Source organism: Malurus melanocephalus, unplaced genomic scaffold (genome assembly GCF_030028575.1).
Source record: "Malurus melanocephalus ecotype Western Australia unplaced genomic scaffold, MMel_1.1 scaffold_120, whole genome shotgun sequence".
Lineage (NCBI taxonomy): Eukaryota > Metazoa > Chordata > Aves > Passeriformes > Maluridae > Malurus > Malurus melanocephalus.
Genome location: NW_026623352.1, coordinates 1,403,997 through 1,417,566, shown reverse-complemented (window position 1 = coordinate 1,417,566; position 13,570 = coordinate 1,403,997). Strand labels below are relative to the sequence as shown.

Below are 13,570 nucleotides of genomic sequence, written 5' to 3'. Positions count from 1 at the left end.
TGCAGGGCTGCTGCTCTCACATGTTCCCCCTCCTCTCTCCAGCTGGGTTGCTCTTACACCTACAGGGCTTTTCCTCCCTTCCCAAACCCATGACTCCAGCAGTGCCTTTTCCTCTTGGTGATGGGCCTGGCCCTGGCTCAGGAGCACACAGGGGAAGCTTCTGGCACATTCTCCCAGCAGTGACCCCTGCAGCCCCTCCCACCCAAACTGGACACACCCACAGTGTCCTGCAGATCCCAAAGGCTGAGGTTTCCTCCCACTGGAGAAGTTGTGGCTGTTGAAAGGAGRAGATTATTATAGCAATGCTTTCAGCATTATCCAGGTCATTTTCTCATACATTAATGAGATAATAGAAATTTATGGAAGTCTTTATTGAATCTTAATTGCTCCCTAAGACCATGACTGAACTGGAAAGAGTGACTGYGTTCTGCTTTGACTACTACAGCAGATGCTGAGGATACAGAATCCTGAAYTCAGGTTTGTTCATTTTTCACTTTAAAATGCTGTTAGTTTTCCTTTAGAATAATACCAATCCACTTCCTCATAGTGCAGCATAAACGGTGCTTCTGAAAGGGGAGAGGGGTAATTCCAATATTTAGTTTGCTGCTAGAAGCCTAATGTTTTGTTGAGGCTGTACTTTTTACAAGGAAGATTTTAAACCAGAACACCACTGAAGAATTTAAAAGGCATCTTCCCCATTAGCAAATGAGTTCAAATTAGCCCAATTACAATTAAAATATGACGTATTTATCAACCATCAATGATGAGAAATAATGTAAATCAAGGACATGTCTGTTTATAATTTAATAATCCACATCAAGCAACTACCAGGAGAATTTACCAATGCCTAAAAATTGCCATAAATTACACTCTTGACTGGGAAGTTTAAAGTTTTTGAAAAAGCTCAGCTCTTGCAGATGCCACTGAATAGTAGAGATTTCTAAAGATGCAAAAATAGAACTCCTTTGGTTGAAATTATGTCCCTCTGTGGAACTGTAAAATCCAAAAACTGCAAAACCCAGAAGTTTTTGAATGCTGACTTAAAAACAAGAGCTGCATTTCACTGTATTCTTGTGCACTTTTAACCTGCTGTACAAGATCCAGGATGGTACTCAGCACGAACAGTTCCCACAGCCTTTCACGCTGTTGTTAATTTCTTCTTCTAGYTTCTTCCTTTCCTCCTCTTTGGATGTCCGGTTATTCCTCTCTTTCCAGTCCGGGTTGTTGTGACTGTGGAGCACTTTGCTGCTCTGTGTGTGCCACATCTCATAGTAGAGATTGCTGGGATTCGCCAGGAGCTCTGCGTGCTTGCCACGTTCTGCGACTTTACCCTGCAAAAACGGACAGGGAGTCAGGAATTCATAGTGCCAGATCCTCAGGAATATGCCAGCCTCTGGACCACAGCTTCACAGCATGCATTAGAGCAGTTTGAATGAGAAGGAGCTTGAGACAGCAAGGAAAGACTGAATGCACAGTGCACTCACTTGTGTGTCCCACTGCCAGATGGAAACAAGGAACTGTGCTCTTCTCAGACTGGAGGTGCCTTTTGTCCATGTGGACAAAATTTAAAGCCCACCAGTATGGGAAGTTTTCCTATCTACTGGAGGAATTATTTAAAGTAAATGTGGACCTCTATATGAGGAGCAAGGTGTTGAACTACTCCTGCAAAGGTCACATGAATGTACCAAAATAAACATGTATTTGTCTCTGCTCGGTGACAAACACATGTGGAGAAGAGCAAACAGACTGGGGTATATGAGACAAGCAGAGCACATTTAAAATCAAATCCTGAAAACAATCAGTGTAAATTGTGCTTTTATGGGTGCTCTGTAGCTTGTGTCACTGCAACCACCAGCATCAAAATTGTGTGAGCAGTTCAGTTCTCTGGGCTGCTCCCAGGAGCAGAGATGATTTATTGACTATCACTGTGGAAATACAAGAAAGAGYTGGAGAGGAGACCTCCATGAGAACTCCAATCCTACAGAGAAACCCCACCACTCTTCAAAGAACCAGACTCATCYTTTTACTTTGAGAGACACATTCACTGACTCCAAATTAAACTAATATATTCACTCTCCAGCTAGTCATCMTTCTGGGAAAGGACAGCATTATACAGGCAACCACATGGATTCCATATTAGCCCTAAATTATGATTTACAATTAAATCTACCTCCTCGTGACATCTGCTGATGGACATGCTGGGAAAAAATTTGGGTCTTGGCACTCCTATTAATAGTTGTGCCAGTGGAATCTGAACAAACATGTACTCGATCAACAGAATTACAGAATTTATTTAAATCCTTAATGTAATTAATTTGGATTTCATTGTAGCAGAGACCAGGATTTGAATTATGGCTTTTTTTCAGCAAGTCTCAAACACTCCTGAAAAATGTAACTTTTCTGCTCAGCTTCATAGCATCAGGATCTGTATTATTACTGCAACTCAGGAATGACTCTGGTTTTACCTCGGCAAAGGTTCTGGAATTGTGATTCAATGATTACCATTGCTATGCAAAAGCAGCCCCAATCCTGCTGCCCCATCCCTGCTCCTGAGCCTTATTTATCCAGCTGCTAACACCTCCATCCTGCTGGGATGGCAGCAGCACACACAGCTGCCTCCCTCATCCCCCACCCTGGTTCCATCCTTCAGGAAAGGGAGCACCCTGGCTCCTTCACAGTTCGAGGCTGTGCTTTTATTTTTAATTTAACAGTTACACTACAACACAAAACACACTCTTAGGAAGCTGTGAAAACTTGTGTGGCAAACAAAAAACTGCGGCTTGCCTTGTGGCGTGTTACAAAATGTTTGTGAGATGTTTTAACGTGCACTTGGAGAAAGGATACACCTTAGGAGGGGATTTTCCAGCAAAAGCTGAAAAAAAAAGCAGCTCAAAACTGAATAAAAACTCCATGGAGAGCTGCAATGATTTATTCCATGACTTTATCCTCATATAAAGGTGAGTTTTGTGTAGCAAATGTCACCATTTCATAAGATATGGTTCTAACTGTCCATGAAATCATTGAATGCAGTGTAAGAATAATTTATTTGCTTTTAGATGTGTATTTTAAGTCACTAAATACACCTATGAGCACAAGCTTATAAATAGYGACTGATAAAAATGAATGCTGAGATAAATTTAACATCTATTATCAGCAGATTAGAGCACTGTACTTTCAGCATTATCAGTTCACAGAATAGTTATGAAGTTATCATAAGGACATTTGTTTATTTTAAATCTCTTGCCAGATATGGGTAATAGAGAAAAAACTGGACTTTGGACAGACTGAGTATGAGGCAACAACTCAACAGTGATATTAGGGACTCAAATGTTGAAACTGTTTTTTTCTTGGAAGAGAAGCCTACAGAAAGGAAACAATCACACTTTTCTACAGGTACAACAGAGAATGGTGCTCAGACTTTTAACGTAATTAGGTTGAACAATCCTGCAATAGTTCTATCTGCATGGGAACGGAACATGCTGTCCTCTCTGCAACGAGAGGGAAAAATGGATGTATGTGAAAACCAGACACTCACTGAGCATGAGAGTGAAGCATGAATTGGAGGAACACATTAAGAAACTTCATCTGACAGAAGCATGCAAAAAATTCCATTAAAAACATGCAACAATAAGGCAGAAAAACAACAATATACCAGACAGTCACACATGCCAAGCTAGGGCTGGAATTTTCAAACATGGTTCATTTCCAAAGAAAGAACTTTCAGCAGCTTGGTGGAGTGTAATAATTCAAACYGGACACACAGAGTCCCTAAAGCAAACCCTGACATGATGTGAAAGTCACCCAGCAGCAGGTGAGCCCTCACCTGACTCAGCACGATGATCTCATCTGCATCCACCACCGTGGACAACCTGTGGGCAATGAAAATCGACGTCCGGTGCTTCACCATGTCCCTCATGGCTTTGAGAATGTTCTGCAAAATTGGAACAGACACAAACTCTTACACTCTCCTGGGTGAGATGAGGAGACATAAAATGCTGCTGGAAATATGCAAATTATGGTAAATAAGTTTTGAGAAACATCTCTGGTACTGCTACAGCTTCCCAATAACAAACAGCCACGAGTGCTTACAGGAGAAACTGAAGAGTCCCAAACATGAAACTGTGGTTTTGTTAAAGCCTCAAACTGAAAAAAAATCTTGTATTCACAGAAAAACACAGCTATCCCCAGGGACAAAGGAAGAGAAKTGTCACTTCATTTCAGGAAAAACTTCCCCACGGAGCCATGCTACACAAGCAACAAACAGCAGCAAAAGCATCTGAAAACAAGAACACCTCATGGTGATAATAATAATACTTTCCAATGGAAGTTACAGAAAAAGTCCYTCTCAATATCATGCCAATGTGGAACATAAAGTCAGAGCAATTCTGGGAATTATCCATCTATCCAGTGTTTCCTTTGTGAGCTCTATGCCACCTTCCAAACCACATTCCTCTGCAAGGAACACTGACTGGGAATTTGTGCCCTCACTACCATAAGCCAAGGGTCCACTTTATTTCCCTGAAAATTTTTGTCAAAAAACATTTCCATTCCCATACTCTTGTGGAAAAGCCTCATTTTTGCTTGGTGTCTTTCAAGTGCATTTCTGCTGTGACACCTTCAGCTTTGCTCTTGACTTTTGCAACAGATACAGCAAAACAAGAAAGAATCCAGGTGCTGTTCTGTAGGACTGAGTGTGATATGGACATTTCTGGTCCAGGAGGAAGCTGTGCTACATGGATGTACAGCTCATCCTCTGGATTCTTTGCATCTGGAAATTGAAAGTAATTGATTACAGCTCAACAAATTCACTCAATAATCTGCATAAGTGAACAGAGCTGTGGCTTAGCTAGTTTCTGATGACATTAGTTTGGGAAATTACTGCTGGCACTGAGTTTTGTGCTTTAGCAGAGATGTTGTTATGAAACCTGATGCAGTTCCTGTCATAGTGTCACAACACCAGTGTGGAATGAACACAACTGAACATCAGCACTGCAGGTCACACCTTCCTGATCTGCCTCTGCTGAACACCCAGTAAGAGGTGTTTTTTGTCCTGCATTATGTCACAGCTATTTAGAAGGCTTTTTTGATGGATGCTAGATGCCATCTAAACACCTTTTAAAGCAGACTGGAAAGCTTCATACTTCATGGACACCTGAGGTAGTTGCACCAGTTTCAAAGARTGAATTGTCAAAGTGAATGGGACTTTCAAAGCTTAAACAGAAAATACCCCAGTGACAGCTGATACCCCTCACTATCTCCAGGTAGTCTGAGAATATCTGCTCTGCTCTTTAGGACAGCTGAGACACAGCATGTCTTAATAATACTGAGAAAACACTTGAAAAAAATAGAATTCCTTCTGAGAGGAAAAGAACATGGAAAAACATCAGAAYCAGACACCATTGCACCACCTAAATTTTAGAATTTTTTATCCCAATTTACCTCTTCTGTAATTGAATCTAAAGATGATGTGGCTTCATCATAGAGAAAAATAAATGGCTCCTTTAACATTGCTCTAGCAATTGCAACTCTTTGCTTTTCTCCTCCTGAATGAGGGGGAAAGAGAAAAAAAAAAAAAGAAAAAAGATTAAGTTACAATTATGATAATCTAAATTCAACAGCAGACGTTACTTTTGAGGGTTGGTTCCCAGCTTTTTCCCTTTTTTTAGACATCATAGTTAATGCTGACAAATATTTGACATGTTACATAAGATAGCACACAAGTTTCTGCTTCCTGGTAAATTCACAGTGATTCAAGATTGTTCATCCTTTTGGAGAGGACAGAGCACTATTTTGTCTGTTCCAAGGCAGGAGTCTCACACAGGTGAGTAACAATGCTGTGCAGTTACTCACACTGCCCACCTGGGAGTAGGAGCCCATTTACCTGGCCTAAGCTCTGCCCTATCCAGTAACTCTGCACACACAAATACTGTTTTCTCTCACCAGTGCTCTGTCCACACCTGCTGTACAGGATTTCATGCATTTTGCTCACACATTGTGTCTTTCAAGTCTCTCCTTGATATTCATCCAACTTTCCACCCCGTAATGGCAAATTTCACTCAAGAACAGTTAATATGGTACTGAAAAGCACCTTCAGCCTGCAATCTAAGCCTGGTGGTTTCTCATTTAACCCAGTTTCAGACTAGTTTCCTTCCTTAAACAATTCTTACAGCCAACATCTACTCAAGAATAACTCAGGACAACTTTTACAGACAGGAAAACAGGTGCATTTGAGAACTTCAAATCTGCTAAACATTTGGTACACGACGCAAACACGTCACATTTGTGCACTTGTCCTCCTTTGTTTCACTCAAGACTTCCACACATTCCATTTAATACCATTATATTCTTGTTAATGCTCCATTCCTATCAGGAGAGAAACATGCTTTCCTGAACTATTGAAAAGGCTGGTGGTAATGCTGCAGTTCACATTTGAAAGTGTCTTTGGCAGAACTCAGGAGCAATTAGAACTGCATGATTTACTCGGTCTATTTTAGCGTGYTCTCCCTCCCTTCCCTACACAGCATCTTCAAAACTCACAGCTTGTCAATATCCATGGTTGAAAGATGCATTTCAGTAACAAAATTCCTTATATTTGCAGCAGATCCACTGGTCTCATGTTGTTTCCCATTCTCACTCAGGGCAGCAGCACAGGAACTGCTCCATTCACAAAATCAGGGACTTGGGGCTGTTACTGCTCTATTACACATCTATTAGACAACACTGACGTGGCTTCTACTTGGAACAACCCAAACAATTTGGTTTTCATTCTTTATTCTTGATGAATCAATCCTTGAGAACAGCAAGAACTGCACAAAACGCTACATCACCATTTAAATTGGTAAAGCTGTCATTGCAGCTAAAATCTTGTTTTTCCATCAAGCACCTAAATCCCTGGTTTTTAAAGAGGGCCACTTCAATTCACATTTTTTACTCCTCCTATTTCTGCTGCAAAGTAACAGAACAAATCAGGACTTTGTGTTCTCCTCAGACTTGAAGAAGCTTCACCCACCTTAAAAAAACCTCAAACTGATTCTGAAATTAATCCAATACATATCTTTCTTTAGGGCACCATTCTACTACTGACAAAACTATTGATTCCAATTAGCAGTAGCTTTTTACAGAGCCACTGATGAACTCATAGCCTTCCATTTAATATCTCCAATCCTTCGAACAATGATGCTATTTCTGAGAGGACTGGCCTGAGACTCCTGTATTGTGGCTGCACACATTTCTGAAGCTTGTTTACTACTGTAATTTGTCAATACTCATCGAATTGTTGAAAAAAAGAAACTGAAACTGTTATTTCAGTGGCAGATGGCCACTTGGAGCTCCTTTCTATCCTGAAAGAATGCCACTGTCTTTCTTCTGAGTATTTTACTCTTTCTTCTTTAAATAAAAACAAACCAGGAAAAGAACAAACTCCCTCACCTTTCTAAACACCACCTTTGTGGAAGCACTGGCAGGTGGGTGCTTATGAGCATCCCAGTGGAAGCAGCAACAGTGGAAGGATGGAGGAAAGGCAGAACCCATTTTCAGAAAGGCTCTGTTACAGGACTCTCCAGATCAGAAGGAAACTCCAACATACCCACACACAATGCTCCAGACTTTCAAAGGGACACAGAATCATGGAATCACTGAGGTTGGAAAAGTCCCCTAACACCGTGGAGTCCAACTGTTTCTCCAGCACTGCTGAGGCCACCACTAATCCATGTCCCCAAGYGCCACATCCACGTGTCTGTTAAATCCCTCCAAGCACGAGGACCCCACCACTGCCCTGGGCACCCATGCTAGGGCTGGACAACCCTTTCCATGAAGAAATTTCTCCTAAAATCCAGTCTAAACCTCAACATAAGGTCAAGGCTTTGAGCAACCTGATCTAGTGAAAGATGCCCCTGCTCACAGCAGGGGGGTTGGTGAGGATGATTTTCTGAAGATTCCCTCCAATTGAAACCATTCTATCCTCCTTTAAACACCAAGACATTTCAAACCTATTGTCAGTCAAATTCTCTTTCTAGCAATTACTCGTGTGGGGAGACAGGCAGCACAAGACAAATCTTTCATTGTTAGCACGATTCTCTCCWGTTCTGCCGGTACCTATTTAGCACCTTCTATTCCCTCACCCAGATCTGTGCTTGGCATATTTTATTTCCCTTCCAGGCTTCTCTGTAATCCCCTTCTGCACAGTGCACGCTTCCTCCTGCACACACAGTCTGGGTACAGGCTGTACCCTCTGATCTCCTGCTCCAAAGGAACCAGGACTCCTGGCTGCAGCAGCTGCAGAGAATGAAACACCCSTCAGAGCTGCCTCTGCAACAGGCAGCACCTCTGTCTGCACCTGCTGCAACCCTGTGCTCCTTTCCTTCAGCATGAGAGGGCCCAAAGCACACACAGACTTTCCAATTTTAGTCCACTACTCAGATTATATGAATGATCATTTTTCCTTAGATGCACCTCCAGCCTTACATATAATCTCATTTAACACTATCCCCTGAAAATACATTCTTTTGAACATCTGGCAGACTACAGCTGCCTTAAACTACAGACCTTCATACTAATATTTAGCTTTTACAGGTAGGTATTTTGGGCTGCACTCTACAAGGACATTGAGGGGCTGAAGGGTGTCCAGAGAAGGGACATGGAGCTGGGGAAGTGTCTGGAATTGAGTCCTACAAGGAGCAGCTCAGGGAGCTGGGGGCTAAGCATGGAGAAAAGGAGGCTCAGGGGGACCTTCTGTCTYTCCACAAYCCCAYAGGGTCAGGCTCTGCTTCCAGGGACCAAGGGACAGGACAAGAGGAAACAACCTCAATCTGTTCCAGGGGAGGTTCAGGTTGGATGATAGGAAGGATTTCTTCACTGAAAAGTCACGCATTGCAACAGGTTGTCCAAGGCAGTGGTGGAATCACCATCCCTGGAAGCGTTCTAAAAAGGAGYGGAYRTGGCASYTGGTGATGTGGATTAGTGGGCATGGTGGGAGTCAGTCAAAGGCTGAACTCAATCTTGGAGGTATTTTCCAACCTTAACGATTCCACGCTTTAAGCTAAACAAGCTAAAAGCACACCTGAGAACTAAACCCTGCAAGGAACTTTGAGGCAGCAAAAGGGATACAAAGAGGCTGGGAGCCAACCTGAGAGCTTGAGGCCTCGCTCCCCGACCTGGGTGTTGTAGCCATTGGGCATCCTCAGGATGGCATCGTGGATCCCTGCCATCTTGGCCACCGCRTACACCTCCTCTTCTGTGGCTCCTGTGTTGCCATAGAGCAGGTTGTAGTAGATGGTGTTATGGAAGAGAACAGCATCCTGCATTTGGGGGAAGGACATTTGAAATAAGAAACCATGAACAGCTTAAAAACTATCCCCAGCCCATGAAAGAATCAATACAGAACAGCTCATATTTTTCTTTACAAAGCCTGAAGGTAAAAGTGTTCAGGGCAATTTCTTTTCCCAAAAAAGGGATTAATGTATTTTGTGTCCTAAACATATATGTCATGCATATTTTCACCACTTTGCTAACTCATTACGGCTGGTAATCAACTATGAAGCTAAATCACTTAAAGCTGCAGGCAGTTTCTCATGGGGAGGCTTAAATACATTTCAGAAATTGGATCTATATGATGATGCATATAAAAACATAATATTTCCTGGGGGGGGAAAAAAGTCTAGTTCCTTTGAAAGTTACGATGCAACACCACTGCATTAGGATTGGCCTTCACTGAACCACAGTGCCAGATACTATTACAATGGACTATCTGGGGAGAAGGAAACATGGAATACCTGAGGCACAACTCCTATTGCCTTTCTCAGACTTTCCAAACTGACATCCTGGATGTTCTGTCCAGCAACATAAATATTTCCTTTCTGAGGTTCATAGAAACGAAATAATAACCTCACAATGGTGCTTTTCCTGGAATTGAAAAGAATTGAAGTTAATGTTACATCCTGGTTTGCCATTTACAGTTTCCAATCGGAATGATGTACAAAGAAAAATAATAAAAAGGAAACACAAGCAGCACCACATTTAAGAAACTAAATCTGCATTGATTGGCATATTTAGTCCATTTACCCACCCTGACCCACTACCTCCTACAATGGCCACTTTTTTTCCTGCAGGGACTTCGAAGGACACTCCATCAAGGACTTTCTGCCCCTCCAGGTATTCGAAATGCACATTGTCAAAGGCAATGGAAGCAGTCTGAGGGGTGATCTGCAGGGGTGGAGCCAGCTCTTTGTCCTATGAAAAGAAGAGTCCCACTTTATCTGCTGCCCAGAAAGGAGATCCAACACTTCAACAAGCTGAACAGAGCCTTTTTCATCACCTCAGAAGGCAAACAGACACTCCAGCTCAGATATGTGAAAACTAATCACAATTTACTATACAAGTGACATTGGTTTGCTCCTCCTTTTCCCCAAAGGAAGTAAGAATTCCTGCAGTAAACACTCTGCCTCATAACTTCTTTTGCAATATATTCTGCATCATTAATTACCAATAAAAATTCAAGCAYGAGGCATGAATACTTAAATACAAAAATCTCAATACAAACACAGCTCCCATGAAGGGATTTTTGCTTCTCTGCAAGAAAAAAAAATTACTGCTATTGCAGTAACTGCACTTAAGGAGGAGGCAGAACAGCAACCTTATACCCAACAGCTYTTTCATGAATAGAAATTAAACCTGGAAGATAAGGAAGAGGATTAAATGATGGCATTGCCACAAACAGTATCACATACCCAGGTAGTTTAGGAAAATAAGCTGCTACTTACTTTAATTTTGGTATCTACACTGAGAAGTGTAAACAGGGTATTCATGTCTATAAGCGCTTGTCTTGTCTCTCTGTATACTGTTCCCAGGAAGTTTAGGGGCAGAGAAAGCTGGAACAGCAATCCATTCACCATTACCAGATCTCCAACAGAAAGGCTGCCTTAAGAAAAAAAAGAAGTGTGAGAGAATAAGGAGACTTGAAGGGTTGCCTTGTTAGGACACACAGAAAAATTAAAAAAAAAAAGTCAAGGCAATCAAGTTTGATTTCTTTCATCCCATTTCTAAATCCAGGTTTTTAAAAAGCAAACAAAACCCATCCCCAGAACCTCAGATTTTATATAGGGGTGCCTGAAACAAATGGCAGTGTTTGTGCAGATTTCACTTYAAAAAAGATATACTAGCACTGGCAAATAAGGGAAGCAGAATATAAARCATCAGCTTGTACAGCTGTAAAATCCACAGAGAGGCCTAGGGAAGTTAAAAGAGGAGGAAATAATATATGGAAGCACAAATCAAGGAAGACAATCTTAAGTACAATTACAGACAAATCCAAATGATAGAATTTGTCATGATCAAGAGAGAGCTTTCATATTGCATGTACCACAGAGCTACTAAAACACAGTGAGAACCTCTGGGCAGCTCAGTATCAAACAGGCTGATCAAGGGAAACTCAGGATGACACACCAGCTAAAGGTAAGTGCCAGGTCAGTGCAGCTGAAACAGGCCCAGAAAGATGATTTAAAGCCATATTTCTACCATCCTGCTTAAAGCTATTGTAGATCTTCCTAAGAACAGCTATAAACTGCACCTACTGACTGATCTGTTCAGTGTAACYCTTCCCTGCCCTGGCATCTTTAAAAAGGGCAAAGCAGATGCAAGAAAGAACACGTGGTATAAAGGTCTGCCCTTCAAACACTTCTGGATGATAACAGTCTTGAAAGCATCATTATTTTTACTCTAAACCTTGCTTTAGCTGAGCTTCATCCCAATTCTGTATTTGAAGCTTGTATTGTGTCTTCCTAATCAAGCATGCTTTACTTTATGTAGTAAATTAGACAAGGACGGAACATATGGAAGCAATTATTTTAATAATGTGCCCTTATTACTGTAAGGAAAGTGAATTATTGGAAACAAAACTACTGGAGACAAAGCACATGGGTACTAAGGAGAAGTTCTGAGTCTTGCCAACAGAGAAAGAAAGAAGGGAAAACAGAAAKGATTTTTGTACAAGGTCCACAGAAATATTTGTATCTATAGAAGTGCCATTCAGAAACCCTCAAGAAAAACTTCCTGAAGTGATATTCTTCTTGGGATCTTTCTTTAACTGCTAAACTTTTAAAATGTTTTTGATAAAATCATAGTATGATTGAGAGTCCTTGAGAGAGATATAGAATGGAATTAATAATACTCCAAGAAGCAGAAATAGACAAAACCTAAGTAAAAAACTCTCAAGCAAAACCTCTCAGAATGAGTATCACACCAACTCCCAGTTAGATAAAATTAACAACTCTACTATGGATGAACTAAGGTAAAGGAGACTCATTTTAGGCTTACAGACAGATGAGTTACCTGCAACAATGCCCTGGCTGGCGAGCACCATGATGGCTGTTAAACCGACACTAAATATGGCACTCTGTCCAAAGTTGAGGAGAGCTAAGGTAGAGGTAGTCTTCAGTGAGGCTTTTTCATAGGTCTTCAGGAACTCATCATACCGTTGGGCTTCGTATTTTTCGTTGTTGAAATACTACAGCAGACACAAAAAAGGAAAATGTGACAGTGTCAAACGTGTGAGACTGTTTAGGGTGCTATAAATGCAGTGTGAACAGAGTACGGSTACTGATACACACACAGCTCCTCCCAACAGTACTAACGACCAGGAGGAAAGAATCATGGAATATCCCGAGCTGGAAGGGACCCACAAGGATCATCCAGTCCAAMTCCAGCACAGACACCCCAACARTCCCACCCTGTGCCTGAGAGCATTGGCCAAACGCTCCTGGAGCTCTGGCAGCCCTGBGGCTGTGCCCATTCCCTGGGGAGCCTGGGCAGTGCCCCAACACCCTCTGGGTGAGGAACCYTTCCCTGATATCCAACCTAAACCTCCTCTTCAAGACTAAGTTTACTTTTTGCACAAWTTGATGGTCAAGGTGATTCAGACATGAAAGAAACTTCTCACTAATAGCAAAGAGATTTTTTCCAACCCCCTTAACAACCTTCCTGCTACTCTGTCAATGCCATGCAGTACTCTTCAAATGAATAATGCTTAAAAATATGCTATTGCTCCAAATATGCAGCTCTAGAAAAGATGAATCTTATGACTCACTTCCCTAGAGCTGACAGAAGTAAGACAAAGAGCCTGGTAGTAAAGACTGGCCTTACCTTCACAGTCTCATAATTCAGGAGCGAGTCAATGGCAGCATTACCGGCATCGTTATCAGCTTTGTTCATTTCTATCCGAAACTTAGTCCTGGGAAGGGAAGGTTTGATCCAGTCACAGGCTGAGGGTGAGGCATCAGAGCACCCCGAGGGATGTGAGGGCAGGGCCTGCCTTACCTCCACTGTGTAACTCCTATCGTGAACGCTGCATARGCTCCCAGCGTCCCCAGAGTGACCAAAGCAAACTCAGCACCACATTTRTAATACTGGAAGATTTAAAGTCCAATTAAAAGAAAAGAATCATAATTTGCAAAACTTCACTGYTGTCTCCAGCTAAGCTTTCCTGATTTTAAGACAAGAAATGATGGTCCCACCCAATACAATCCATGCTCTGAACAGCTTAAGGCTAAATAAAGGCTTAAACTCGAAAGGAAAGCAG

General features: G+C 41.9%; 1 protein-coding gene across 1 annotated transcript in view; it reads right to left on the bottom strand.

Moving 5' to 3' along the window:
- Positions 1-6: 6 nt before the first annotated feature.
- Positions 7-13,570, bottom strand: part of ABCB7 (ATP binding cassette subfamily B member 7) — a 35,952-nt gene continuing 22,388 nt past the window's right edge. Inside the window, exons 7-16 of the mRNA XM_057370137.1 lie at positions 13,309-13,397; positions 13,135-13,222; positions 12,325-12,499; positions 10,758-10,915; positions 10,064-10,227; positions 9,771-9,900; positions 9,125-9,296; positions 5,440-5,543; positions 3,824-3,931; positions 7-1,331 (exon numbers count right to left, since the gene is read on the bottom strand). Coding sequence (XP_057226120.1) covers positions 1,113-1,331; positions 3,824-3,931; positions 5,440-5,543; positions 9,125-9,296; positions 9,771-9,900; positions 10,064-10,227; positions 10,758-10,915; positions 12,325-12,499; positions 13,135-13,222; positions 13,309-13,397 — 1,407 coding nt within the window. The 3' untranslated portion in view covers positions 7-1,112. The remainder of the gene's footprint in view (positions 1,332-3,823; positions 3,932-5,439; positions 5,544-9,124; positions 9,297-9,770; positions 9,901-10,063; positions 10,228-10,757; positions 10,916-12,324; positions 12,500-13,134; positions 13,223-13,308; positions 13,398-13,570) is intronic.